Consider the following 27,933-nt stretch of genomic DNA (forward strand, 5'->3'; position numbering starts at 1 on the left):
CTCGAGGAGGTAGGCGTGTAGCGGCGCTCGCCAGTCGGTTTGATCGAGTGCCAACACGGCGACGCTAGTGGGCGATGTTGTCAAGGAGGCACTGGGGTAGGAGCCCCCGGGCGCCAGCTTAGCATCGAGGTTGGAACCCCCGAGCGCCGGGTTGGTGTCAGGGTGTGTCTAGATCAGACCTTCCAGGATACGAGCGGATGGCTCATGGAGATCGTTGATGAAGATCCCGCCCGGAGACAGATCCCACCTGGCGGCCAATTTTGCGAGAAAATTGGTGGCACTATTGTCCTTTTAGGGGACGTGATGCAGCTCGATCCCCTAGAATTTGTAATCGAGCTTACACACCTCCTGGCAGTATGCTACCATGAGGAGGTTTTTGCAGGAGGACTCCTTCATGACTTGACCAACGACTAACTCTGAGTCGTCACAGACGTAGAGTCATGTAGCGCCGAGCTCGATAGCGATGTGTAGCCCGTTGATGAGGGCCTCGTATTCCATGGCATTGTTTGAGGCCGAGAAATGGAGGCGGATGGCATAGCGGAGCCTACTCCTGTCTGGGGAGATCAGAACCACTCTAGCCCTCGAGCCGAGCGCCATTATGGATCCATCGAAGTACATTGTCCAGTACTCATGGGTGATATTTGGGGTCAGTAGCTGGACTTTCGTCCATTCAGCGACAAAATCCATGAGAGCCTAAGACTTAATAGCGGTACAGGGGATATACCTAATGTTGTGGCCCATGAGTTCGAGTGCCCACTTGGAGATCTATCCCACGGTGTCGCGGTTGCAGACGATGTCTCTAAGCAGGTATGAAGTGATGACCGTGACTTCGTAGTCGCTGAAGTAGTGTAGGAGCTTCCAGGTCGCCATCAGCACGGCGTATAGGAGTTTCTACACCTAGGGGTACCAGACCTTGGGGTCAGTAAGTACCTCCCCGATGAAGTATATGGGTCACTAGACCTTAAGGTGGTGTCTCGGCTCCTCCCTTTCTATGACCAGGGCGGCGCTCACCACATGGTTGCTTGCCATGACGTAGAGGAGGAGGGGTTCTCCCCGTTCGAGAGCAGCAAGGATTGGGGCTGACGTTAGTGACACTTTGAGGCTCTCTAGAGCCTACTGAGCTTCCTCAGTCCAGACAAAGGCATCTGTCTTTTTGAGGAGCTTGTAGAGTGGCATCCCCCATTTGCCGAGCTAGGAGATGAATCGGCTCAGGGCAGCCAGACAGCTGGTGAGCCTTTGTATGCCCTTGATGTTGTGTATAGGGCCCATGTTGGAGATGGCCGTGATTTTTTGGGGTTGGCCTTGATGCCACGTTCGGACATGATGTATCCAAGCAGCTTCCCCTTTGGAACCCCGAAAACACACTTCTCGAGATTTAATTTGATGTTGAACCTTCGGAGGTTCGCGAACGTTGCGCCAAGTTTGCGATCAGGTCGCAAGCTTGAGCTGTTTTGACCACTATGTCATCAACATAGACGGTGATTGTTGGTTTTGGCCACTTAGTTTGATCGGGCTGATCGAGCAGGTCAATTTGGTCGGTGAAGCATTGCTGCATGCACCTTTGGTAGGTGGCGCTAATGTTCTTTGGACCGAAAGGCATGGTTACATAGCAGTACGAACCATACGGGGTGATGAATGAGGTTGCGAGCTGATCGGACTCTTTCATTGTGATCTAGTGTTAGCCTGAGTAGGCATCTAGAAAGGAGAGGATCTCGCATCCTGAGGTGGAGTCGACTATCTGGTCTATGCGCGGCAAAGAAAAGTGATCTTTTGGACACGCTTTGTTGAGGCCAGTATAATCAATGCACATTCTCCATTTCTCGGTCTTCTTTTTAACAAGAATAGGATTGGCAAGCCAGTCGGAGTGGTATACCTCTCTGATGAATCTGGCTGCCAGGAGTTTGGTGATCTCTTCGCCTATGGCCCCATGCCTCTCATCGTCGAAGCGACGTAGGCGCTGCTTGGCGGGCTTTGAGCTCAGGATGAGGCGCAGCGTGTGCTCGGTGACCTCCCGTGGTATGCCCGGCATGTCAGATGGTTTCCATACAAAGACATTGCGATTGGCGCATAGGAAGTCGACGAGCTCACATTCCTATTTGGCCAGGAGTTAGGTCCCGATCTGCACCATCTTGGTTGGGTCAGTGGGGTCGATCCCCACCACCTTAGTTTCCTCGAGTGGGCGGAAGGCTGTCGAGGAGGCTGGTTTGTTACAGTCTGGGACTGCTGGGGTCGACGACTCCCCGAGCTATGGGAGCTAGGACGAGTTGATGACAGCAGTGGCAAGCTCATAATGCTCGTGGTCGCATGTAAAGGCGTGCGAGAAAGTGCTACCCACAATGATGACGCCGTTCGGTCCCGACATCTTTAGCTTCAGGTAGGTGTAGTTGGGAACCACCATGAACTTGGCGTAGCATGGCCGCCCCAAGATGGCATGGTAAGACCCCGAAAAGTCCACCACCTCGAAGGTAAGCACCTCCAAGCAGAAGTTAGCTCGGTCACCAAACGTGATGGGCAGGTCAATCTGCCCGAGCGGGTACGCTTGCGCTCTCGGGATCATGCCGTGGAAGGGAGAACTCACTGGTCGGAGCTCCAACCAGGGGATGCGCATGGCGTCGAGGGTGTCGACATAGAGGATGTTGAGGCCACTACCTCCGTCCATCAGCACCTTGGTGAGGCACTTCTTGTGGATGATGGGGTCGATGATGAGCGGGTAGCGCCCTGGTCTGGCGACGTGGGATGGATGGTCCCTCTTATCGAAGGTGATCAGAGATTCTGACCAGTGGAGGAAGGTGGGGACGACCGTTTCGGTGACGCATGTCTCTCTATAGCGTACTTTGTGCTGGTGCTTGGAGTAGACGGCATCGGACCCCCTCGAAGATCATGATGCACTCCTCAGGGTTGAGAAAATCGTCCCCATCCTTGCTCGTTGTGCCTCTGTTCTTGGCCGCTGCCTCCTTATCTTTTCCTTCTTTTGGCCCGTCGGCCTGTTGGAGGAAGCGCTTGAGGAGCTCACAATCTTTGTAGAGGTGTTTCACGGGGAAGGCGTGGTTGGTGCATGGGCTCTTCATGAGCTTGTCGAAGTGGTCAGGTAGACCCTGCTGGGGCTGCTTGCCCATGTGATCGGCCACGGCAACCAGATCGAAGTTGGCCGGTCGACGCCGATCCTTCTTGTTCTTTTTGCCCCTCAGCGTGGAGGGGCCCTCATCTTGGTCTTGCTGCTTGGCCTTGCCCTTGTCCTAGCCTCCATTGAAGATCACTCCGATCGCCTCCTCATCGGAGGCATGGTTCATGGCGACGTCGAGCAGGTCGTGGGTGGTCTGAGGCTTCAGGCAGCCAAGCTTGTGGATTAGGGACTCGCAGGTTGCCCCAAAGAGGAATGTGCTGATGATGTCCACGTCGACAACATCAGGGAGGGAGTTGCATCTTTTGGAGAACCTATGGATGTAATCCTGTAGGGGCTCGCTGGGATCCTACTGACAGCTCTTGAGGTCCTAGGAGTTCCTAGGGTGGACATACGTCCCCTAGAAGTTCTCGACGAAGACCCTCTTGAGGTCCACCCAATCACGGATGCTGTCGCGTGGGAGGAATTAAAGCCATGCTCGAACATGTACCCCCACATAGATGGGGAGGTACTGAATGATGAAGTGGTCATCATCTCCTCCACTGACTCGGTAGGCGAGCTGGAAGTCTTCAAGCCATATACCGGGGTTCGTCTCCCTGGTATACTTGGCGGTGTTGGTAGGCGGTTGGAAACGCTGTGGGAACGGTGCTCTCTAGATGTGTCGGCCAAAGGCCCGTGGTCCCGGGCCATCTGCGCCGAGACTCTGGTTGTCTAGCCGATGACCCATGCCTGGGGCGTGTTTCACCACTCCCCACGATGGCCTGGCCGGGGCCCATGTCGCCTGCCCCTACCACCACTAGATAGACGTCATCATCATGCGGGGCCTGATGCCAGTTGCTGATGACGCTACGAGCATCTTGGTTTGGACCGAGCCATTCGCGTACCAGCGGTTGGTGTGGAGCAGGCGTCGGGTCAGACCGCGGCGTAGCTATGGCCTCCTGTGCCGCGCTTGGCGGCTATAGCGGTGAGCGGATGGAGTGATCCGTCTGGTGCGTCCCCACTCCCATGGTGGGGAGAGAGGCCATGAGTTAGTGTCGCGATGCGGAGCTCTCCGCCTGTTGAACGGCAGCAGCATCCACCAGCGCCCCGGAGGTTCCAGTGGACCCCCCGCTCCTGGGGGTCAACGGGCTCGGGAACGCCGGGGAGAAGCATTGCCGCAGCGGCGATGTTCTGGTTAGCCCGAGCGAACTATGGGGGATCATTCCCCTCATCCATGATGTTGTGCTGGACCTGGCGGGTGTGACCCCGGGCGCTGCTCGTCGGATTACGCATGCATGGCACAACGTGCTGCACCGAGTGTGCTAGCGCAGGTGGTGGCTGGTTCTGCCGCTTTTGTCGTAGCTCCTCACCGTGCTCTTGTGCAAGCGCGAGGGCCCCCGCATGAGGGTCCGGATAGGTGTGAGTCTGCAAGGACTCCGTTACCACCAGCGGCTGTCCTAGAGCGTCCGCCATAGCGCACTCCCGGGACGGATGGTGGCTAGGTACCACGTCGCTGATGCTGGAGCCATCGCTCTCAACCTCGTCATCCAGGAGCTTGTGGAAAGTGGTGGGAGCATAGCTTGAAATTCCCATGAATTCGGATGTGAGAGGGGGTGGCGCCAGCGTCCTTCGGAGCCCCCGAGCATACGCATCCGCGGGCGACGCGAGGCCGTAGGGTAACTGGTCGTACGATGGTTGCGGTGCGGACAACATGGTCCCTCCGGATAATTAGCGGAAGATAGTAAATAGCAAGTAAATAACAGCATGTACATTACTCATAGCAGGGTTTAAGCAGAGCGTTTGCTCGGAATGAAACGCAGGCGCCTCGTCGTTGAAGTTGTTGGGTGTCCTAGAGCCGATGGAGGGCGCCCCTCCGATGAGCGCCGGGATGGGTGCCTCCTCGCGGAGGTGAAGCGCGCCGAGCCGGTCGATGATGAAGTCCAGGCTTCCAAAGAGGAAGGTCTGGGACGGCTCGAAAATGGGTGGAACCCACATCCCAACAGGTGGGAGCCCGCCATAGTGAAGATGGCGGAAGGATGGGCCATCCAATGACCAAAAAGCGTGAACGTATAGCGTCTTTCCCACGGACGGCGCCAACTGTCGGTCTAGAAAGTGATCAACACGTAAATATTTATAGTTTTGTTGTACGTTGTAATCGGATGTGGCCTAGCACTCAATGACACAGGGTTTATACTGGTTCAGGCAACGTGCCCTACATCCAGTTTGAGTCAGTCGATGACTTTATTCCTGAGCCCAGGTGCTCGAAGTTTGCTGTGGGCTTACAAACGAGAAGGGGAAAGATGGGGGGTACAAGAGGTCCGGTCAAACTCTGATCTGAAGGGCCAAGAGTGATGGGAGCTCCGCTATGTGCTAAGTATTTGAGCGTGCGCTCTGTGTAGCTTTAGAGTGTCCAAAGCTAGCAGATGGTGAATCGATGTGAGTGAATTGATGGCCCCCTTGTTGGGAGAGAGAGTGCATCCCTTTTATAGATGAAGGGGACGACCTTTACAAGTGAGAGAGAGAGAGAATGAGAGTACGTATGCTACTAAGTCTTGTTGCCCACGCCGTCGGATACAAGATGATGGTAGGCACCCATAACACTGTTGATGTCAGACGCATGTGGGGGTTTTTACCGTGTTCTCTATGTAGGGCAAATGATGGCGTCTACAACACTGTTGATGCCCATAGGCATGTGGGGGGGGGGGGGCCTTACCGTGTTTGTCATAGTATGGGAGCTGATGGCGCCTATAATACTGTAGGGCAAATGTCGGTGCCCATAACACTGCTTGGGTTCTGACATGCCTGGAAGGTTGTAGGGCACCCTTCTGACATGTCCTGTCGGTAGTCCTGCAGGTGTACAGGGTACGGTTCTTGGTTTTGCGGTTGACTTGAACGTCCTGCTTTACTTGCTCCGGCCATCTCCTGGTCCTCACCGAGCGGGCGTCCCCGGTCGGTTGGTCCTAGTCGGCTCCGACTGCGCCAGACGGAGAAGAGCTGTAACCAGAGGTTCGGTGTATCCCCGGTCGGAGACGTGGGTCGGAGTCGGAAGCGTTGTTGGCCAGGCCTTCCGGTCAGAGAGGCGGGCCAGAGTCGGAAGCGAGACCTTCTGATCGGAGAGGCGGGCCAGAGTCGGAAGGGGGCGCCGTTCCTCTTTGGCCATGCCTTTTGGTCAGAGGTTGGTTTGTCCTTCTGGCCTGTCGTTAGGTTTTTTGGGCCGGTCCAGGAGTTACGCGTTGTTCGCGATGTCGTCAGCTGGGCCGAACCTTTGCTAGGAAGCCGGTCCATGAGGGACCCTAGGTTTATGAATCCGACACTAAGAGATGTTTACATGAGCTAAACAAGCAACAACCAAAAAAAACTCGACCTGCCGGAGTTTGACCTCCCCATGGCATTGCTTTTTAAGGTAGAAGAATTCAGCCAACGTTGGCTGAGAACTTTGAACCTCGGCTTTGTCGGTGAGGGATTTTTTTTAAACCAGCTTTAAATTCGCACGCAGAAAATCAAAACCAGGACATGAAGTTTGTTACTGAGGCTTTGCAACCAAAGCGCTACAAGCCATTTCGCAAGAGAAAGCAGCTGGCCCCCTGAAACTTGATCATCTCATGCTTTAGAAATCTTGCACAGTAACTTTGGTTGCAGTTATCTTCATTTTTATGTGTTTTCTATTGAGGTGAGAAATACACAGTTGATAATTAAGTGAGTTGGCAGCAGCAGGCGAGGCGAGTTCGCCGGTTGGTCCGGGCCCAGAAATGGCCCCACATGTCACTGGAAGCAGACACGAGCACAACCGACATACGCACGCTCCCGGGGACTTGAAATACCCCTCCGCCGCCGCCTTGGCGTGGCGCCCAAACGTAACCGTCGTCAACCCAACGAACACCTGCTCTGCTCTCGCCGCCGCTCCCTCCCCTTCCGAATCCCCTCCTCGCAACAGCCCGGCGGTCATCTGCCCTGCAGTCGCCGCCCCACCACCACCACCACCATCACCAGGCGATGGACCTCTTCCACGACGGGGCCTTCGTGCGGCTGCGGAGCCGCGCGAACCGCAAGTACGTCCACGCCGACGGGGACTGGGAGGGGGTCTCCCTGCGCTCGCGCGGCTCCTCCCCATCCCTGGAACTGGAAGCGGTGTGGCGGGTGGAGCACTGGGTGAACCAGGGGACGACCTTCCTCCGCCTCCAGAACGCCGCCTACGGCCGCTACCTCTCGCTGTCGGGCGAGGATGCGCCGCCCGGCCACCGCGGCCTCAAGGCCGTCCAGCGCGACCTCGACGAACCCGACATGGTGAATTTCTTCTTGTGGAGGTGGAGGGTCGAGAGGGTGTACCCCTTCCAGGACTACGTCCGCCTGCGCCACTTCAACCGCGACCTCCGCGCCAACGGCAGGCTCCGCAGGTGGAACACCGGCGTCACCGTCGACTTCAACCGAGGCCGCAGGCTCACCACCATGATGCAGTGGACGGTCCACCTCGTCGCGGCAACCCCGGTACCGATGCCCCTTCCAGCTGCACCTCAGCACCAGGTGCGTCGTGGCTTCGCCATCCTTTCTCCTTCCTTGCATTGCATTGGAATGCAACTCTCCTCGATCGATCGGCTAGCTTTACTTGGAACGCCAATCATGGATGCGTCGGTTTTGATTCTGGCTCTCCTTCCCAAAAAATCTGATTATTGCATCGCAATCTTTGCGTTTGTCCTTGCCTAAGTCTGAAACTGTTCATTTCTTCCGATACAAGAACAAGACTACTGAACCTGTTAATTCTTCCTGACAAGTTTTAATTCTGTAGCCCGCGAAACACTTTTTATGTGGTTTCTCGATTACCTTCTTGTGCCTTTGCATCTGGTTCGCTTTAGGGAGCAGTTCCTGAGCACATTACTCCACAAATTTCTGTCTATTCTAGATTGTGGTCACTTCGCTTTACGAATTTATCTGTCATTCGTTAAAACTGCGTCGAATCATCGTACGCAGGGAATCCTAGTTCAGGTCACAATTGGTGTTCTTTGTTACAATGTGTACTTAAATGATTTGCGCTATTTGATCTTGCTCATTTGGTACCAGATCGATCTCAATCGTTTCTTTCTGCTTTCTGATCGTACCGAAAGAATTTGATCTCTGAACATTCTGTTGTCAGTACAATGTGTATTCAGACATGCTTATTGAGTTACCGCTATTGTAACAGATTCAGGGAGCTACCGCTGTTGTACCGAAAGAATTTAGTCTCTGAATTTACCCTAATGCTGTTTGATTTCTTTTTCTAAACACAACAAGTGTTCCATTGCAACAGATTCCGGGAGGCTGCCGCCGAGACCTGTTGTTCTGGCGGCGCACCGGGCGCGGGCCCGGGATTTATCAGCTTCCGCAGCGGGAGATCCGGCACGTGCGTGCGACCGATGAAGGGAACTTCGACCAGAACCATCACAACTGGCCCTCATTCGATATCTACGACCACTCCGTGTTCCACCTGAGGATCCAGCTGGGGCAACTTCAGCACGACTGGGACGGGGAAATGTTCGGCTTCACGTTGTGCATGCGGCCTGGCTCGCATGGCCGGCTAATGCCGCTGGTCACCGACCTGCCCCGCAGCTTAGAACCCATGTACATCGTCGTCTTCAGGACCGGATCACCAGGTGACTACTCTGGAACTTTCTCAGCGTTCTGTGGAGCACTTGTTACCTGCTGTGCTCTCACAGTTTCAGCATCTGAGATGTTTAAAGTTTTCAGGCTCAAGTTCAGTTCTGTATAGTTCTCAATTTGTTATGCAAAGAGACCAGTAAAAGGATATATGCATTATAGATTTTGAGTAGATCATAGTGTCATACTGACAACAGGAAATGTAACTTGCTTTCTGTTTTCCATAGCCCTCATGTTTAGAGAGATTATGTAGTTTAATCCTGAATAGTTGTTTCCTGTAGTAATGGTTTACTTCGTTTGTTTAAGACTAATCTAAAACATGCTGTAGATGGCAGGAGCATTCGAATGGGAAAAAAAAAAACTCACTCTCAGGTCTGTACTGTCCATAGTGCCACATAGGAATTAGTAGTCCTTAGACAGATTCTTAACTTGGTCCAAATTGTCCGACTGCATTTCTTACCATGGTGTGGTCAGTTGAGAAATTCAGTTGTTCCTCCAGTTCAGATAATTCATTTGTTCTGCTTGTTAGCCAATAGTGTTTATCTTGGAGCTGTCTGTGTACTCTTATCTATTTTTGTCCACTATTGATTACTTCTCACTGCTGTAATAACCATGATATGATTCCTAGTTATCTCATTGATTTTCTTGTTCTCTTGCGAATTCAGCTGCTGCGGCATTAGTGTATCCAATACTGTGAGGAGTACGAGAGCGGAACTTCTGACAACGTCGAAATTCATCTCTTCGGGAACCAAAAGCATTTAAGCATTGCTGCACCTGATACTGTGACATGAGAATTGGCTTATAGATTGTGAAAATTCAGCAGCTCTTCTGTAATGGTGCTTAGATCTGATGCGCTCTACTGACCGTAAGCATTTTGAAATAACCTTTCAGTTTCAGAATATAAAACTGCTGAAAGTGTTATGTGGAAGTAATGGTGAACGGTTCTGCAAAGTAACATTGGTTGTAGTTACCATCTTCATCTCTGTTGGGTGATGAACTGATGGCAAGAATAGATCTGGCTCATTTTCCTGTACCTTGATCCTGACACATCAAAATGTTGAATACATGTTAATTGAGTTTAGCTTTTAGTCATGGACCTCCCTCTTTACAGCAGCCACAAGAGTTACAGTTCATAACGGTCGCAAGGCGTCCTTCTAGAACTCCAGCTGGATTCACGGTCAACCACCTTTAGCCCTGTTCCCGCTCTTGTACAACCACAGTAGAAGGATATCGCTCGTGTCAGCGAAGCCTCCTCGACGGAAAATGGATTAGAGATATCGCCTATGGCCTGAACAACGACCTGCTTGGAGAGTATTTCAGTTTGTGGAACCTGATACAGTCTGTGCATCTAAACCTGAATACTGCACAGGATGATCAAATAACTTGGATCCTAGAAAGTTCAGGAGAATACTCGGCGAAGTCTGCCTACGACATCCAGTTTGGCGGCCACATCATCTCAAATTTCCCAAAGTTGATTTGGAAAGCTTGGACACCGCCAAGTTGCAAATTCTTCCTCTGGCGGCTCCTCAAGTAGCAGTTTGGAGCGACTGTCACAACCTGCAACCATCTCGATGGGACGAAGCGACCGATATCGAAGACTGGTTCCTGAACTTGACGACAGCGGGCACCAAGTTGGCACACACCTTGGCAATCCTTTTTCTCGAACGTGCACTGTAGCACGTATTTCATTAAGAGGAAGTAGAGAACATCCAAATAAACAACGGCAACGTCGACGTAAGGTAACCAAAGGTTGCCCTGTCGAATAGAAAAAAAAACAGAAAACAGAGCGGTAAAAGAAAAAACCAACGTCACAAGTGACCAATTACATGAACAAAGTGAGTGACGACAGGGTCGAATACCCAGCCCTCAACCACAAGTCAGCCTCCTGTCGAATCTCCAAACAGAGCTCTCGGACGTCCTTGGCTTCATTCTTGAACATCCGTGCGTTGCGTTCCTTCCAAAGCACCCAGCAGGTTAGCATGATTAACGAATCGAAGCCCTTCCTGCTGCTTAGATGCACCCTACGCCTAGCCCAGGCCCTAGCCCAGCCACCTTGGCAATCCTGACACGGTGGTGCATCAGGAAACAAAGGAATGCGGAGATATTCAGGGACTCCAGGAGTACGATACATGCAGTGTTCACGGAGATCAGGGATGTATGCTCCATTTGGTCCCGAGCGGAGGGAAAAGTTCTTAGCCCCTTAATGGCGTCCCATCCTTTTGCGAGTAATTATCAAGGAATTTCTGTAACTCCTACAACAGTCTCATGTAGAGGGTAGCGCCTTCCACGCTTGTAAGGTGTTTCTCAAACTCCTGTTAACTCTCCCTTATTAATGATAAGCCGGTTACCCGGATCTTTCTGAAAAAGAGAAAGGGGTATATAGAGGCATAAAAGATTATTAATTGCAAATAGACACACACTCAATAAGATATTAGAGTCAATAACATATTCATATCAGGACATGTTTCCATGTTTTTTTTTGTTTTTTTAAACATGGTCAAAATATATTTGTTCCGAGGAAGTGTATTACTCTTTTTTTCATGTTCTTATGCACTGTGTCTAAAATCTGAATGATTAAAAGAGTTGAGAATCTTGATTCTTCAAGGTCTGTATAAAGTGGAGGTAGAATTGCAACAGAAACTATATAAGCCATGGAATTTAAAACTGGTCCATTGAAGAGAATTTAAAGGACAATAAGAATTTGACGACAGTGGGATAATTGTTCTTCATGACAGAGATATATTTGGAAAAAAATATTAAGACTGAATCTGTACATTATATGTGCTATACAAAGCGAGTACACAACATGTGGAGTTGTGCGTGATCTGATTTGGGGATGAGAAAAACGTTAAGGATTCTGGAATGCGAAACATAAACATTGCATTCTAGGAATTAAGATCCCATTGCAGACCAAGGACACTCACCAAGTTTTGAAGAAAAAATAGAGGCAGGAGGTCACAACCCCGCCGGAAATTTGGCAACAGAACCAAGAAACCCCGACTTGAAACAGGGAGGTTCAGTCTCAAACAAACAGGGAGGCTCAGGAGTAGAGTTGCAAAAAGGATTGTTTCAAAGATGCACACTGGACTGACCGTTCTACAACCTAAACTTTCACTCATTTGCTGAAAATATCAAGAAACAAAGAGAAGGATGTCCTGTTAGCTTCATCAGCACACAAATGATTCAACCACGATTTTCAGTCCATGACTAAAAGCTAAACTCAATTAACATGTAATCTACATTTTGATGTGTCAGGATCAAGGTACAGGAAAAATGAGCCAGATCTATTCTTGCCATCCAACCATTGTTACTTTGCAGAACTGTTCACCAGTACTTCTAAATAACACTTTCAGCAGCTTTATGTTCTGAAACTGAAAGGTTATTTCAAAACGCTTCCAGTCAGTAGAGCGCATCAGATGACAGATCTAACCACCATTACAGAAGAGCTGCTGAATTTTCACAAACTATAAGCCAACTCTCATGTCACAGTATCTTAAATGCTTTTGGTTCCCAAAGAGATGAATTTCGATGTTGTCAGAAGTTCCGCTCTCTTACTCCTCTACTGTGCTGGTGCATCTATCTGGGGATATACTAATGCCGCAGAAGCTGAATTCACAAGAGAACAAGGAAATCAATGAGATAATTAGGCATCATGTCATGGATATTGGGCTATGAGAACATAAAGGGCTATGAGAATTCGACGATAGTGGGATAATTATCTTCATGACAGAGAGATATTTGGGAAAAAAAAATATTAAGACTGAATCTGTGCATTATGTGATATACAAAGCGAATACACAACATGTGCAGTTTTGTGTGATCTGATTAGGGGATGAGAAAAACGTTAACCATCCTGGTAAGATAAACATTAACATTGCATTCTAGGAATTAAGATCCTGCTGCTGAGCATGGGCATTCACCATGTTTTGGAAAAACAAATAGAGGCAGGAAGGTCACAAGCCTGAAAGAAATTTGGCAACAGAACCAAAAAGACCCGACTTGAAACAGGGATGTTCAGTTTCTTTCAAAAAGAACAGGGAGGTTCAGGAGTAGAGCTGCAGGAAAGGTTGTTTCAAAGATGCACAGTGGACTGACCGTTATACAACCTAAACTTTCACTCATTTGCTGAAAATATCAAGAAACGAAAAGAAGGATATCATGTTAGCTTTATCAGCACACAAATGATGCAACAAAGATTTCAGTCCACCACTAAAAGATAAACTCCATTAACATGTATTTTATTTTTTTATGTGTCGGGATCAGGGTACAGGCAAAATCAACCAGATCTGTTCATGCCATCAGTTCATCACCCAACAGAGATGAAGATGGCAACTACAACCAATGTTACTTTGCAGAACCGTTCACCATTACTTCCACATAACATTTTCAGCAGTTTTCTGTTCTGAAACTGAAAGGTTATGTCAAAACGCTTCCAGTCAGTAGAGCGCATCAGATCTAACTACCATTACAGAAGAGCTGCCGAATTTTCAGAAATTATGAGCCAATTCTCATGTCACAGTATCAGGGGCAGCAATGATTAAATGCTTCTGGTTCCCGAAGAGATGAATTTCAATCTTGTCAGAAGTTCCGCTCTCCGTACTCCTCTACGGTGCTGGTGCATATATCTGGGGATACACTAATGCCGCCGTAGCTGAATTTACAAGAGAACAAGGAAATCAAGAGATAATTAGGCATCATATCATGGATATTACAGTTACAGTAGTGAGAATTAAGCAATAGTGGACAAAAATGGATATGAGTTAGACAGTCAGCTCCAAGATTAACACTGTTGGCTAAGCAGAACAACTGAATTATTTGAACTGGAGATGAGATTGTGGGAACAACTGAATTTCTGAACTGATCACCATGGTAAGAAATGCAATCGGACAGTTTGGACCAAGTTAAGAATCTGTCAAAGGAGTGCTAAACCTATGTGGCACTATGAACACTACAGATATGAGAATGAGGCATTTTCCAATCAACTGCTTCTGCTATCTACAGCATGCTTTAGAGTCCTAACCAAACGAAGTTGACTAATACAATGGAAAACCACAAAAAGCCAAGAAGAGGATACTACAGACAACAACTGTTCAAAATTAAACTACAGGATTTCTCTGAACATCAGGGGCTTATGAAAAACAGCAGGCAAGTTACATTTGCTATTGTCAGTATGACACTATGCTCTACTCAAAATCTATCATGCAGATATTCTTTTACTGATCTTTTTGCATAACAAATTCAGAACTACATACCGAACTAAACTTAGAGCCTGAAAACTTTAAACAGTCACATGCTGAAACTGTGAGAGCACAGCAGGTAACAAGTGCTGCATAAACCGCTGTGAAACTTGCAGAGTAGTCACCTGGTGATCCGGTCCTGAATACGACGATGCTCAGGGGATCTGTGCTGCGAGGTAGGTGGGTGACCAGCGGCATTAGCCGCCCATGCGAGCCGGGCCGTATGCACAACGTGAAGTCAAGCATGTCCCCGGTCCAGTCGTCCTGAAGGTTTCCCAGGTAGATCCTCAGATCGACCACGGGTAAGTCATGCGTAATGAATGAGCGCCAGATGTAATGGTTCTGTTCGAACTCCCCTTCATCGTTCGCCCGCACGTGCCGGATCTCCCGCGGCACATCCTCATACACCCCGGGGCCGTACCCGGTGCGCCGCCATAAGGCCCAGAATGACTGGCCACGGCGGCCTCCCTGAATCTGTTGCAGGAAAAGAAAAGAAATCAAACGGCTAGACAGCAGCGAAAATCAAAATCGACGCATCTATGACTATGATTGGCGTTCCAAGGAAAGCTATCCGATCGAGGAGAATCCTATTCCAATGAAATACAAGGAAGGAGGAAGGATGGCGAAGCCACGCACCTGAGGCTCAAGTGGTGTAACCGGAAGGGGTAGCGGTAGCGGGGTCGCCGCGACGGCGTGGACCGTCCACTGCATCATGGTGGTGAGCGTGCGCCTTCGTGCGAGGTCGCCGGTGACGCGGGTTTTCCAGTTCCAGGTGAGGTACCTGCCGTCGGCGCGGAGGTGGAAGTTGAACTGGCGCAGGCGGACGTAGTCCTGGTCGGGGTCCACCCTCTGAGCCCTCCACCTCCACAAGAAGGCGTCCACCAGGTTGGGGTCGTCGAAGTCGCGCTGGATGACGCGGCGGCTGAGGTGCCTGGGCCGCTCCGGGTGGACCGAGAGCGAGAGGTAGCGGCCGTAGGCGGCGTTCTGGAGGAGGACGAAGACGTGCCCCCGGTTCGAGACCCAGTGCTCCACCCGCCACACCGCCTCCAGGGATGGGACGCGGCCGAGCGGGCGCAGGGTGACCCCCACCCAGTCCCCGTCGGCGTGGATGTACTTGCGGTTCTGGCGGCTCTGAAGCCGCACGAAGCCCCCGTCGGGGAAGAATTCCATCGCCTGGTGGTGGTGGCGGCGGTGGTGTTGGTGCGGCGACGGCAGGGGAGATGATCGGCGGGCTGTTGCGAGGAGGGGATTGGGAAGGCGAGAGCAGAGCAGGTGTTCATTGGGTTGTTACGTTTGGGCGCCACACCAAGGCGGCGGAGCCGGGGTATTTCAAGTCCTCGGCCGGGAGCGTGCGTATGTCGGTTGTGCTCATGTCTGCTTCCAGTGGCATGTGGGGCCATTTCTGGGCCCGGACCAACCGGCGAACTCGCCTCGCCTGTTGCTGCCAGCTCAGTCATTAGCCCATGCCTATTATCTATTGTATATTTCTCATCTCAATAGAAAACACATGAGAATCACTACCGGAATCCTCAAATTTACCGAGTGCTTTTACTTTTACCGAGTGTATTTCCTCGAGCACTTAGCGAACAAGTTATTTTCCTAGTGCTGCACTAAAAACACTCGGCAAAGAGGGGGTTTGCCGAGTGTAAAAAAAAACACTCGGCAAAGAGGGTGTTTGCCGAGTGTTTTCTTTTTTTGCACTCAACAAAGAAATAAAATCTTTTTTCTAAGAAAAAAGGAGAAGAAAAAATTAAAAAAAACTTTGCCGAGTGCCCAGATCTAGGACACTCGGCAAAGGACAAAATCCTACTTAATTAACCGGCCTCAGCGCCCCTCCAGAGCACCCCGCCCTTCGTCTTCCCTAGCGCCCCTCCCCTCCCGGCCCCAGCACCCCTCCTCTCCCTGTCGCCGCCGCCGGCGCCCCGCCCCTCCCCCTTCTTTTTCCCCGGCGGGCGCCCCTCCCCTCCCCCTTCTTCTTCCCCGGTGGGCGCCCCTCCCCCTCCCCCTTCTTCTTCCCCGACGGGCGCCCCTCCCCTCCCCTTCTTCTTCACCAGATCGGATCTGGCCCTCCCTCTCCCAGATCCGACCGATGGCGGCCGGATCTGGCGGCGGGCCCTCCCCTCCCCTTCTTCTTCTCCTGGTCGGATCCGGCCCTCCCTCTCCCGGATCTGGCCGGTGGCGAACGGATTTGGCGGCGGGCGGCGTGGTGTGGTGGTGGCGGCGGCGGCTTTGGTGGTGGTGGTGGTGGTGGCCGGCGGGGGGGGGGCGTGGTGGTGGCGGCGGTGGCTTTGGTGGTGGTGGTGGTTGCTGGCGGCAGCGGTGGCGGGGCGTGGTGGTGGCGGCGGCGGCGGTGGTGGTGGCAGCCGGCGGCTGCGGTGGCGGTGGTGGCGGCGGCGACTTGTTTTTTTTATTTTTTCCCCAAAAATGTTTGCCGAGTGTTTTTTGGCACTCAGCATAGTCTTTGTCGAGTGCCCAACGATTGACACTAGGTAAACAGCTCTTTGCCGTTAAAACCTGCGCCGAGTGTCGTTTGCCGAGTAACACTTGGCAAACGCTTTGCCGAGTGTTTTTGGGGCTAAGCTCTTGTATCCCGTAGTGAATGAAGATAACTAGAACCAGTGTTACTGTGAAAGATTGTTAAAGAACGAGACAGGCGGCCTGCTGCTTGTGATTCGGTCAGTGAGCTTCTTGACTTTGGCTGTTGCTTGTTTAGCTCATCGGTAATGCTCCATCCGTCCGGACGCTTCACTGGGCCACAATGCCATCCGAACGACCCACCCACACTCCTTCGTATCTTAAAAAAAATAGCTGTTCATCCACTTATTCTTATTCATTCGTTCATCTTCCTATTGCTCTTATCCGCTCGACTACCACCTCCGAGCGCATGGTCGCTGGCCCTTTGAGGCTCATCGCTCGGCCGCTGGCCTTGCCAAGCACGGCGCTCCGCTACCCTCTCGAAGTCACGTAGCTGCAGCCTCCGAGCTGCTCGTGCGGCCAATGCCTCCATTCCATGACGTGTAGCCACTACCGCCGGCCCACCGCCTACAAGCGTCGCTGGACTTCTGCCCCAATGAACACCACACGCTGATGAGCCTCTATTCTGTCGAGCAGCAAGGAGACATTGCGTTGAAAGCGTATGTTGCAACATAATGTTTCAATTGTTTCAGATATTTCAGAGGTATGTTGTAAGAATTGTTTCAGATATTTCAGAGGTATGTTGTAAGTGTTTCATATGGATGTTGCAAAAATAGATCGTAATGTTGCACATGTTGTAATGGTTGTACACGTATGTTGCAAGCGTCCATTCCAAATGTTTTATTTGCTTTTTCAGACGTGTGTTGCAAGTGTGCTTATTTGGATGTTGCATATGTTTCACATATATGCTCTAAGAGTATGTTCGAAATGTTTCAGCTATTTCATTCTTATGTTGCAATAAGTGTTTTCATGTTGTAAGTTGCAAGTGATTTATCTGGATGTTGTTTTACACACATGTTGCAAGTGTATGTTCCAAATGTTTCATCTGCTTTAGACGTATATTGCATTCAAGTGTTTCATGTTGCAAGTGGTTTGTGTTTTAGAGGTATGTTCAGAGAGTCACGGAGGCACGGCCCGGGCACGGGGAAGGGGTGCGACGAGCTAGGGTCGGCGGATGGGGCGCGCGGCACGCCTAGGGTCCTACAAACGGGGCATGCTCGTTCTTATCCCGGGTCCTAGGTCCCGCCCGCGTAGTGAGAGAGGATGGGGTCAGGGGGGGAGGAGTGGCAGGGCGGGGCGGGCGAGATGGACGGGGGCGGGGTATGTGTGCGTGGCGGGACGAGGCAGACGGGGAAGGACTGCAGCGATACGGTCAGAGTGATGCGTGTTTCTGCTGGACCATTCGGTACCTTCTGATAGAATATTCTCAGCATCTCTGGGCGCCAGCAATTCCCTGAGCTTATGGAAGCATCTCTCAGGTTCTGCAACTACTTCAAAAGTTTCAACGCACCGTGCCAGAGAGGACGAGAGATTTTCACTTCTCAGCATCTCTAATTCACAGAAACAATCTTTTGCATCAGAGCTTACCTTGTGTTTGATTTGATCCCTCCAAATCACCCCATATTTAATTTTTAAGCTGTCTGAATTTAATATGTACCAAGCATCTAGAGCCTGAAAGTTCAGATACAAAACTGAAGAAATTTTAGATAATTAGAGAGGGTCATCAGTTTCCAGATGCAGATAAAAACAGTTTACTATGCAAAACCGTGCAGTATCCAAATGTTGCTGACTGAACTGGTCATCACTTTCCTCTCATTGAGCCATTCCTAAAGATCAGATGCTGCACACACTTCAGCACCACTGATATCAAAATGTTTGGGAGGATGACCAAGAGTTTCAAATGGAGGACTTATTTACATTGGTATGGAAACAGGTGTTGTACCAGAATTCACATAAGTGTAACCATTTGTGCCACTGCTAGGATACGAGTGAAGGAAACATCTCATGTATGCTTCTAAACAATGACTAACTCTTTCTGTTTTGCCATCAGATTGAGAATGATATGCACAGATCATATTCAGCTGAGTATTAGAGACTCAAAAGAGTTCTTGACACAAATGACTAGTGAAAATTTGTTCTCGATCAATAACAATGGACTTCGAGAGATCATGAATGAAAAAAAAAGGACAGACCCAGTGCCGGAGGCTCCCACATGAGTGGGGTCTGGGAAAGGGAAAAACCGAGGCAAGCCTTCCCCTCGCAAAATCTGCAAAGAGGCTGCTTCGAACCCGTGACCTGGTGACTCAGTGAGACAGCTCTCACCACTGCACTAGGCTTGCCCTTCAAGAGATCATGAATGAAGCTTATATATATGTGCATGTATGCTTGAGCTACTGACTGGGCAGTAGAAGGGTGCACCAATGCTAGAAATTGTGCATACTTAGAGAATTTGTCCATAACAACAAGAATGCAAGAATAATGACCAGATTTAGGACAACCTTCGACGAAATCGATTGAAACACTTTACCAAGCATGTCCAGGGGTTGGTAACGGTTGAAGAAGTTCTGAGTACTTAAGTCGCTCAGACTTAGCTTGCTAACAAGTGGTGCACTGAGATACAAAATGCTTGAATAGTCTTCATGTAGGAGATTATCATGTTAAGAGTAATAAAAAGTGACTGAAGAAACCATAATAAGCCCCTAGCACGCAAAAATGCAGTGCTGCCAAGACTTTGTTCTAAAAAGTGACATTGTTACCCAGCCAAATCTTGTTTTTAATGAGCAGGAGATTATCATGTTAAGAGTAACAATGGGGCACCGATTGAACCACACATCCAAGGCCCAAGGCAGCAATATGTCCTAAAATGACCCTCCCTGAATAGCCCCACCAAAGCCCAATTTTTCTCCAAATTCATTCAACTTCCCCACTATATTATTCTTATTATTATTATGATAACAGCATGTCCTATATGAAGAAGTGAACAAAGGAAGGTGAACTTCACACAGACAACAATTGCACAAAGAAGAGAGCTGACTGCCTTGAGCCCCCCCTACCCAAACCGAATCAGTGCAAATTACTGTAGAGCCCCTATGAATTTTTAGGCAAAGTTCTATAGTATAGGGGGGCTGAGACTTAAGATCGAGCAGCAGTGTTGTTCAGTCCCCCCTAAAATATTTCCTGGATCCGCCGCTGGGCTAGGCCACGCGTCGGTCGGCCGCTGGTGCCAAGATCAAGGGCCCACGCCACGGAACACGAGCGCCATGCCGCCGTGGAAGACCATGCACAGTGCTAGAGCGAAGCCCACCACCACCAGGCAGGGGTCTTGTTCGAGGGGATCGGCGACTGCGGTGAGGGAGACGGTGATCGCGATGACCGCGGAGGCGACGCACAGGCCAGCTGTAGAAGAGTTCATCGTCTTCCGCACCGTACCTGAATTGAATCACGTCAAAAACCAAGCTGCTGCAGAATGCAGAAAGAATGAGCTCACGAGAACACAAGCAAGATCGGACAATATAGCAGTAGCAGGTCAAGAAGCCTCACGTGGAGAGTGGAACCGAGATGCACCTGGAGTTCTTTTCGAGAGGGAGAGGGCGTGACGACTGATGACTGATGAGGCAAACAAAGACGCGGGAGAAGGGGTTGTATTTATACAGACTTGGAGATAACCGATAAGCAACAGACATGTCTAGACAGTCCTGTTTATGGATTATAGGACTACTAGTATAATGCACGTGCTAACACTATGATTTTATCTTGAGGATGCACGTGAAAAAAACCAATGTTTTTTTTTTCATAGTTCAACTTTTACATAATTGTATTTGAGCATGTATATAATCCGGAAAACACTTTTGCATAAAAAGGCATAGTAAAGTTATTTCTCATATTAACCATCTAAGTTATATTCTGTCTAAGTCTTTAATTGTGACTTGAAGATCTTTAGGGAAGCTATCAAAACATTTGTTTGCACGGCTCTTCAGAATGTCCGCCAAGAATTCTATCCTCGGTGAAATTGATAGCTGTGCATGACAAATAATAAATTAAGTTATTAATTTTTTATGTAGTGTACGGAATATAGTTAGAGAATATATACCTACAATGTTGATCGGTGGCAATCTTACACCATCCCATGACTTCATGAAATTGTATACAAGAAAGCCTCCTAATTTCCTGGAGAAGAGCATTTGTTTATTTATTGTACATAAATCAAATAACTATTTTGTGATAGGAAAGATGAAACATATTATGAGGGATTACTAGTCTTTATTTTTTAAAACTTTTGTAACACATGTAGAGAATTTTCGCTTCCAGTAATGAATATTGCCATTCTACTTAGAATTTGACAGTTTCATGGCGAGACTGAACCTTTTAGCAATAGTGTGAAATGTAGCTATATATGGTATGATTTGATCATAACCCTGGTAACATACATCATCTGGGAGTGGATCCATAATGTGCACAGTTTTATTTTGCATGTCCATTATGAACAAAGTGTATAGTCCATCTCGATAATATGACAGTAGAATCTAAAAACATAGACACAGACTATAAGTGCGAAATAAAATATAATATAAAATATAAATGAGTACACTAAACATGTCTTACATTGCTGCAATCTTTAATTTTGTATTCCATGTCAGGCCAGCACTCGAGCACTTTTGCTATATAATAGAGATAAATATATGCTTCATGTAAAGACATATATAATCACTCAAGAAATTAGAGATGACATATAGATGTCGTTGTGGTACCTTGCGTATGAATGTTTCCATCGTCATCGTATAAGTCTTCGTTGTGCAATCCATGACTGGCGTCAATGCCAGCTTCATCACTGTCTTCTCCATTATGTGTTGGTTCGAGTTCAGGGTCGAATTCATCCCCCTTGCTGTCGCCACTTACATGGTTGCCACGCAGCTCATGCAAATGAAATTCTGCATAGATATATAACATTATATAATATATATATAAGTACAATAAAAAATATATGACGATGGTTTTATTTTGTTAATAGAGAAAAAATCAAGGATGTGGTTGATGTGCTGACCTGTCTCGCCAGAAGTAGGTAATGGTCGAGAAAGAATCGTACGTTGGCCTCTACGTCCTGGCACATAATTATCATTTATGTGTAGCCAATCTGTGGGCTCTGCTGACTCGTTATTTTCCACTATAGTCGATAATCCAGTTCCAAAATTCGCACCTTACATATGAACGGAGGTTCATGATATATCAGGCGGTGGACAAAATGCATAGGGACGAAATGCATAGGTTGTAGATATTTCTCACCTGTGGGTGAGGATGTCGGCCCTATATGAGCCACAACAGCTGCGGTGCTAATATTTTGCAATTCAGCCTTCTTTCATGCTCGGTATTGACGTTGGTACTCCCGGTGTCTCCTTTTACTCTCTTCCCTTTGTTCATCAGTCATCTCAGCTCTTTGTTTCCGTTGTTGCGCGTTCCTTTTGTCCATCTTATCGTTAGCTATGTCTGCAAGTCTCGTTTGTGGGGCCAGGCATATATTATAGTAGAGATTAAAATAACTTATTTTTACACAATAAATTTGAAGTTACCTAGGTGATCTTTACCGTTGGCCACAGATAGTGCACTGCCTGTTGTGGTCGTGGTGCCAATGCCAACATGGTTATGATTTCCATGTGCATCTGGTGGGATATTTTCATTGTCTAGTATAACTGGTGTGGTTTGGTCCATCTTAGAGTAATTAGTACCTGCATATATTTTTGTCAGTTATACAAAAGTTGGTTTTATATTATATAGAAAAAAGAAAGTTACTAATACTTACTTAATTAATTAATTAACTCAAAGTATACCTGTGTCTATGGTCGCTGCGCCAATGCCAACATGTATATCATTCATGTGTGTATCTGGTGGGATATTTTCCTTGTCCAATATAATTGACGTGATTTGGTCCATCTCAGAGTAATTAGTTCCTGCATATATTTTTTTTGTCAGTTGTACAAAAGTTGGTTTTATATTATATAGAAAAAAAGAAAGTATCGAAGAGGTTAAGTGCCCGTGGGTGTTGTTGTGGGCATTGTTTGAGTCAAAGCACAAGAAGTGCTACTATTTTGGGATGTAGCATTCTTCTGTGCTCGGTAGTCACGCATGTATTCACGTTTTTTCCTGTTCATTTATTCTCTTTGTTCGCTGGACATCTCAGCTCGACGAATCCGTTGTTACATGTTTCTTTCTTCCCTCGTCCGCGAGGCGTCATCTAAAGTGGGCGGTTGGATATATATATTGAAAATCACAAAGACACCCAAACGTGTTGTATAAATACATACCGAAAGCATACCTGTTATGTTGGTGATATCGCTCAGCGCATCGTGTGTATCTCCGGGCATAGACATTGCGAAGTACCCGCGAGGACCTGATGTTGCTACGGCGACCCGAACTGAGCGTTAGCTTGCTTGTTGCACCCTACGCATGAGCCACACCCACAGCTGATGCGTGATGCGTGAGTCTCTAGCCCTAGGATGCTAGGAGAGATTGGGAGACAAAATAGAAACATGACTAAACAAACGTCCTAAATGAAGATTTTGAGACGTACTGCAGAGGACTCAGTGACTCACGTGTGCTGCTGCAGTGCTTCTCGTCGTCCAGCGCCTGCCGCGGTGCCGCCGGCCGCTATGCGTATGTACGAAGCACAACACAGCAGGGATATGAAGGGGCGCAGGCTGACTGTAGGGGAAAATACGAAGCTCGCACTCGCACGCGTGAAGGTCGTGGGCGATCTTCGTGGCTTCGTCCTCCCCTCCGCGGCTTCCTCCGCAGGGCGATCGGAAGGTTTCCACGGCGGCGGCCAACCGCGTTGAAATGCATGTAGAGTGCAGGGGTGAGAAGGCGGGGTGAGAAGCCTCCCACGTTAAATTATGACCATCGGATTTGGTTAAGGTGTTTGATTAGTCCTTGATTTTAATGGTGCTAAATTCTTGTATGCATTTTCCTGGGTGCGTAATGATCATAGTCTCTTAGCGGGGGACGTTTTTGTGAGGAGATCTAATATAATTTCGACTGATCCTTTATAGTAGAGATTACCGCAACCGGTCACACTAGGGGCATAGCGCGCGACTCCCCCCCCCCCCCCCCCCCCCCCCCCCCCAAGCCACGCACGAGTTTTAGACACACGCCGCTGCCCCACACGCCCGAGCCCCACTTTCGGCCTGCTATCCTGACGTCAGTCTGACGCAAAACAAAAAATCAAAACATTTTTTTTGATGGCTAACTTTTGAATGGTGTATTCGTCTTTAATTCCATTTACACCGGTATATTCTACGTGATGAAGCGAACAAAATTAGACCACACTTGCTATGTTTCAAAGAATTTTATTTTAGTAGCAATTTATGTGTAAAAATATGCTAGAAGATTTATGAAATAAGTTGCTACCGTGTAATACTAAACTTGGTATTCTAAAAATAAACTAAAGTTTTTACATGGTATGCACATCAATTATTACCATGAAAATATAATAAATTTGTTATATAGTATTTATACAAAGCTACTAGCCCCTAAAAAGAGTAGCGGATTAAAACAAGATAAGCTGCAACGATGGGACAATTTATTAAAATAAACATTGCATAAGCTGCTAATTAGGAGTCCAGATTATTATACCACAAATTACAAAAAGTTAGGAAACATGATTTATTGCCAACTGAGGGCATTTATTAAAAAATAAGGATAGCGACATAAAACAAACGAGTTGCAACCTGCTAACTAGAGGGACAAGTTATTATAAAACCCACTATACGAACCAAGAAATTTAAGTAGCTGACAAATTGGAACTAGAGGGGCAAGTTATTATAAAACCCACTATACCAACCGAGAAACTTAAGTGGCTGACAAATTAGAGGTATATTTTTAAAAAAAAAACAAGACTAGCGACCCAAAATATGATAAGTTGTACTCTAAGGGACAAATTTTTAGAAGAAGCATTGCATAAAGTGCCAACTTAGAGGATAAGTTATTATACAACTAATATGCAAAATTTTGGAATGCATTCGAACCTAAAAGGGTGACCGAAAACTGAAACTAAAAAAAAACTAGACTGAAAACTCAAACTAAAAAACCTAAAATAAATAGACTGAAAACTTAAATTAAAAAACTCATTTAAAATGAAAAAGAAACTGAAGACTAAAGTAGACATAACGAAAACCAAAAACCAAAAAATAAAACATAATATTGAAACTGAAATTGACAACAAGATAATTAGACTGAAATTGACAAATAGAAACTGAAAAGTAAAGTAGACACAGTGAAAAAGAAATAATTGAAGCATAAAACTAAAAATGAAAGTGACAAACAGAAAATTAAATTGAAAAAAAAGAAAATAAAAAGCTAAAGTAGACAAAGTGAAAAAACTAAAATTGATAAGCAATAATAAAACTGAAATTGACAAATGGAAGCTAAAAACAAAAGAAGACAAAATGAAAAAATAATACAAAATAACACTGAAAGTAAAATTACCGGGACAAATACTGAAATTGACAAAAAAATGAAGTTGATGAATAGACGATGAAAACTAAAGAAGACACAATGAAAACAATCCAAAGAAAACTAAAACTCAAAGTACAATAAACTAGAACAAAGAGACAATAAATAATGAAAACTAAAATTGACAAATAAGTTGTTACATGCCGAATACATAAGTTGCTACACATTTGCTAGTATATATAATTTGTTGAAGGTTAATATATAGGTTGCTATACACTTAATATATAAATAGCTATTACATATATAACATAAGTTGTCGGTATATACAAACTATTTTAAAACATATGCATCATAGTCTTATTTCATAGATCTCATCACAAGTGGCTCAACGGTACGAACTAGTGAAAAAAAATGCCGAGACATGGACAAGTGATCATGCATAATTATTAAAATAATACTTAAAACCAACAACGTCGATCACAACTATGTCATATAGTTTAGCATGAAGATGAGTATAGCTTAGTCCAAATAGCACAAAGACAATAACCAGGCACTCCAAGTGTTGGTGCAACTCATAAGTCATAACTAGCTAACACATTCATATCTTGGAGCAGAACAGATGCTAGCTGACAGGAAAAGGAATAGGAAGCATGCAGTCTTGACAAGCTAGTGCTAGAACAGAGAAGTGCCAAACTACTCACAAACTTGCTTGTTGCTCTGAATCGCACCAACAATGCAAACCTGAAACAGAATTGGACTGCTTGAAAACCAACGTTTCAGAAACAACAAGTAGGCAACCTGAGTGACTCCGAAAAATGTAAAACCCATCAAAACGAGTTAGATTGAACTGAGATTTTGAACAAAACCTCACGCCATCACAAGCAATCCATCCCAACGAAAACACCCCAAAAAAGGTTGAGTCTTTAACACGGATTTCAGGAAATCGAAAATACCTAGAAAAAGGGGGAATTTGAAAGACTAAAATTCGTGGTGCTCGAGTGAGATATTTGTTAGGGAATCATTCTATCCTTGTTCACATATGTCCTAGCATCAATTTGTCCCAAGAAAAATCATCCCATACGCAGTCCAATCCGAAGAAAGAAACCCCCCCCCCCCCCCCCCCCCCCCCCCCCCCACACACACAAAAAAAACTAGCTCCGAAAATCACATAAAAAGTGGATGAGGAAGAAGGAGCTGCTACTGAGCTGGATGGCTGAAGGAGCCGCGGATGGCACAGGAGCCGCAACCACGTCGGGGCGGATGCTGAAAGGAGCAGCGGTTTATACGCGCGATGGAGAGATGGGACACCTTGGACGACAATCGAAGCACCTCCTCCCCCGTCGTCGTCCACCGCAACTGTGAAGGAGCCACGGATGGCAGCTGCAGGAGACCAAACACGTCGGGGCAGATGCAGAAGAAGCAGGGATTTGGACGCGGGGCGGAGAGAGAGAATACCTTCATAAAAAATCGGAGCAGTTCCTCCGTCGTTGCCCCGCTGCAACCTGCCCCAACCACCGCTCGCCGTCTCGGCTCCGACAGCAACGCGGGTTCGTCGCTCCCCGGCTGCGATGTCGGAACGGACAGTGTAACAAACTGCGTACCAACCAGAGCTGCGGCTTAAAAAAACGGCGACGGCCATGAATGGGACAAATTAAATAAATTACTGAAGAAAACATTTAATTTTAGCTACGCTCTTCATCAAGAGGTTTTATTTTATTAGCAAATATGTCCGTGCGATGCAACAGGACGTACAATTTATTGCATAATCGTCATGCTTTGAATTCATCTTGGTATTGAACTCTATATTGTGCCAAGACACGTACTGCTCTAACTTATGTATGTGTTGGTACGGGAGTGGAAACTGTTTTGTTTAAACGTTTGGTAAAACAAATTTTCAAGGTAGATAAAAGAGGTGATATGTCCACGGTTCCCTTCTCTTCTTTTTTTTATTTATTTTTTCTGTTCTTTCTATTTTTCTCTTCCTTTCTTTTACTTTTCTGCCTTCTTCCTTGTCCGCAGACTGCACGATCACATGGATTACTCCTTGTGGCGAAGCTTCCTCGCCGCGAGATCCACATCGGTGGCCCTACACCGCCCACGCCCCAACGGACGGCGATTGACATCTCTCACGAGCCCCACACCCCCGTGGCTAGGCTTCTAGGTGGCTCCGTTTCGTAGCGCCACGGCGGCATCTCCCTGACCAGCGGCCTCATAGCTCCGTGTCCCGACAGCCTTGCGATGCCCATGGACTGGCGGGCCCGCGCCCCGATGGCTCCTCTCTAGCGCCCCCACGATCGGGCTTCTGCAACAGGCATCTCCAGCGTTTTCGGTGTCTCTATGCCTAGGCACCTCGGCGACCCGCGACTCATTGCCCTTGCAGTCTGTTGGCCTTGCATCGCCCGCGCACCGGTGGCCTCAAATTTTTATGTTTGATTCATTTTTTTGTTTGATCTATGGTCAATTTGGATTACGGGTGTTGTATTCGTGATTGTAAGGGGGGATTTGAGGTGATATAGAGTTAATATTGTATCCATAACCATCGAGAGTTCGAGTTTTGTTTTAGTCATTGTTCCTTTTTGTTATTTTTTACACGGCTTTCCTACCACAGTACCATCAATCAATCCGATAGAGTGGTTTAAGTCCTAGTTATTAGGACCGGACCGGAACCAGAGCCTAGACCGATCCGGTTCACTTAAAAGACTGAACCAGAGCCTAGACCGATCCAGTTCACTTAAAAGACCATCTGTGCAATCGAACCGCTAAAAACCAGTTGAACCGGCCGATTTTTTATGGAACCGGTGAACCGTCCGGGTCCGTGCTGATAGCGTACGTGCACGCTGCTACAGCGTGGTCCTAGCTGGTGCCGTGTGGAGACGTGGAGTGCCGAGTGCGTGCGCCTGCCACCGCTGGGCCCGCTGGGGCTGGGCTGCTGCTTTGGAATTTGAATGTCGCATGCGTGGTGCACTGCTCCAGGGAGTCCAGGCTCGGTTGACTTTTAAATTGCATAACTTCATAACTTTTTCAAATGAGCTCTAAATAAGATAAATAATA

The 27,933-nt window shown here is 47.7% G+C and overlaps 4 protein-coding genes across 21 annotated transcripts; 1 reads left to right on the forward strand and 3 right to left on the reverse strand.

Annotated features, from left to right (window-relative positions):
- Nucleotides 1-2,254: 2,254 nt before the first annotated feature.
- Nucleotides 2,255-2,659, reverse strand: LOC136499528 (uncharacterized). Its single transcript, XM_066495147.1, has one exon. The coding sequence runs from the start codon at nucleotides 2,657-2,659 to the stop codon at nucleotides 2,255-2,257; it is 405 nt and encodes a 134-aa protein (XP_066351244.1).
- A 4,434-nt stretch (nucleotides 2,660-7,093) lies between these two features.
- Nucleotides 7,094-9,518, forward strand: LOC136499084 (uncharacterized). Its single transcript, XM_066494781.1, has 3 exons — nucleotides 7,094-7,621; nucleotides 8,382-8,724; nucleotides 9,394-9,518. The coding sequence occupies exons 1-3, from the start codon at nucleotides 7,094-7,096 to the stop codon at nucleotides 9,423-9,425; spliced, it is 903 nt and encodes a 300-aa protein (XP_066350878.1). The 3' UTR covers nucleotides 9,426-9,518.
- A 3,516-nt stretch (nucleotides 9,519-13,034) lies between these two features.
- On the reverse strand, nucleotides 13,035-15,249 carry LOC136498874 (uncharacterized). The gene is made up of 3 exons (XM_066494589.1): nucleotides 14,602-15,249; nucleotides 14,091-14,439; nucleotides 13,035-13,379 (listed from the first exon to the last, which is right to left on the reverse strand). Exons 1-3 carry the CDS (start codon nucleotides 15,133-15,135, stop codon nucleotides 13,333-13,335), a joined length of 930 nt encoding a protein of 309 aa, XP_066350686.1. The 5' UTR covers nucleotides 15,136-15,249; the 3' UTR covers nucleotides 13,035-13,332.
- Nucleotides 15,250-19,337: 4,088 nt separating this feature from the next.
- LOC136500849 (uncharacterized) lies at nucleotides 19,338-26,742 on the reverse strand. Of its 18 annotated transcripts, none has more exons than XR_010770117.1 (12): nucleotides 26,635-26,742; nucleotides 26,338-26,475; nucleotides 26,089-26,238; nucleotides 22,263-22,382; nucleotides 22,005-22,160; nucleotides 21,721-21,921; nucleotides 21,482-21,634; nucleotides 21,189-21,368; nucleotides 21,043-21,098; nucleotides 20,531-20,607; nucleotides 19,981-20,456; nucleotides 19,338-19,869 (listed from the first exon to the last, which is right to left on the reverse strand). XR_010770117.1 is itself a non-coding variant. In XM_066496303.1 (12 exons), the coding sequence occupies exons 1-6, from the start codon at nucleotides 26,666-26,668 to the stop codon at nucleotides 21,794-21,796; spliced, it is 750 nt and encodes a 249-aa protein (XP_066352400.1). In that variant the 5' UTR covers nucleotides 26,669-26,736; the 3' UTR covers nucleotides 19,338-19,869; nucleotides 19,981-20,456; nucleotides 20,531-20,607; nucleotides 21,043-21,098; nucleotides 21,189-21,368; nucleotides 21,482-21,634; nucleotides 21,721-21,793. The 18 variants fall into 18 exon arrangements, 7 of the variants coding, with proteins under 7 accessions (XP_066352400.1, XP_066352401.1, XP_066352402.1 ...); XM_066496303.1 differs by having other exon boundaries at nucleotides 26,089-26,262; nucleotides 26,635-26,736; XR_010770112.1 differs by lacking the exons at nucleotides 26,089-26,238; nucleotides 26,338-26,475; nucleotides 26,635-26,742 and adding exons at nucleotides 22,748-22,931; nucleotides 23,025-23,519 and having other exon boundaries at nucleotides 20,535-20,607.
- Between the last annotated feature and the right edge of the window lie 1,191 nt (nucleotides 26,743-27,933).

This window comes from Miscanthus floridulus, chromosome 13 (assembly GCF_019320115.1).
Source record: "Miscanthus floridulus cultivar M001 chromosome 13, ASM1932011v1, whole genome shotgun sequence".
In the NCBI taxonomy this organism is placed as follows: Eukaryota; Viridiplantae; Streptophyta; class Magnoliopsida; order Poales; family Poaceae; genus Miscanthus; species Miscanthus floridulus.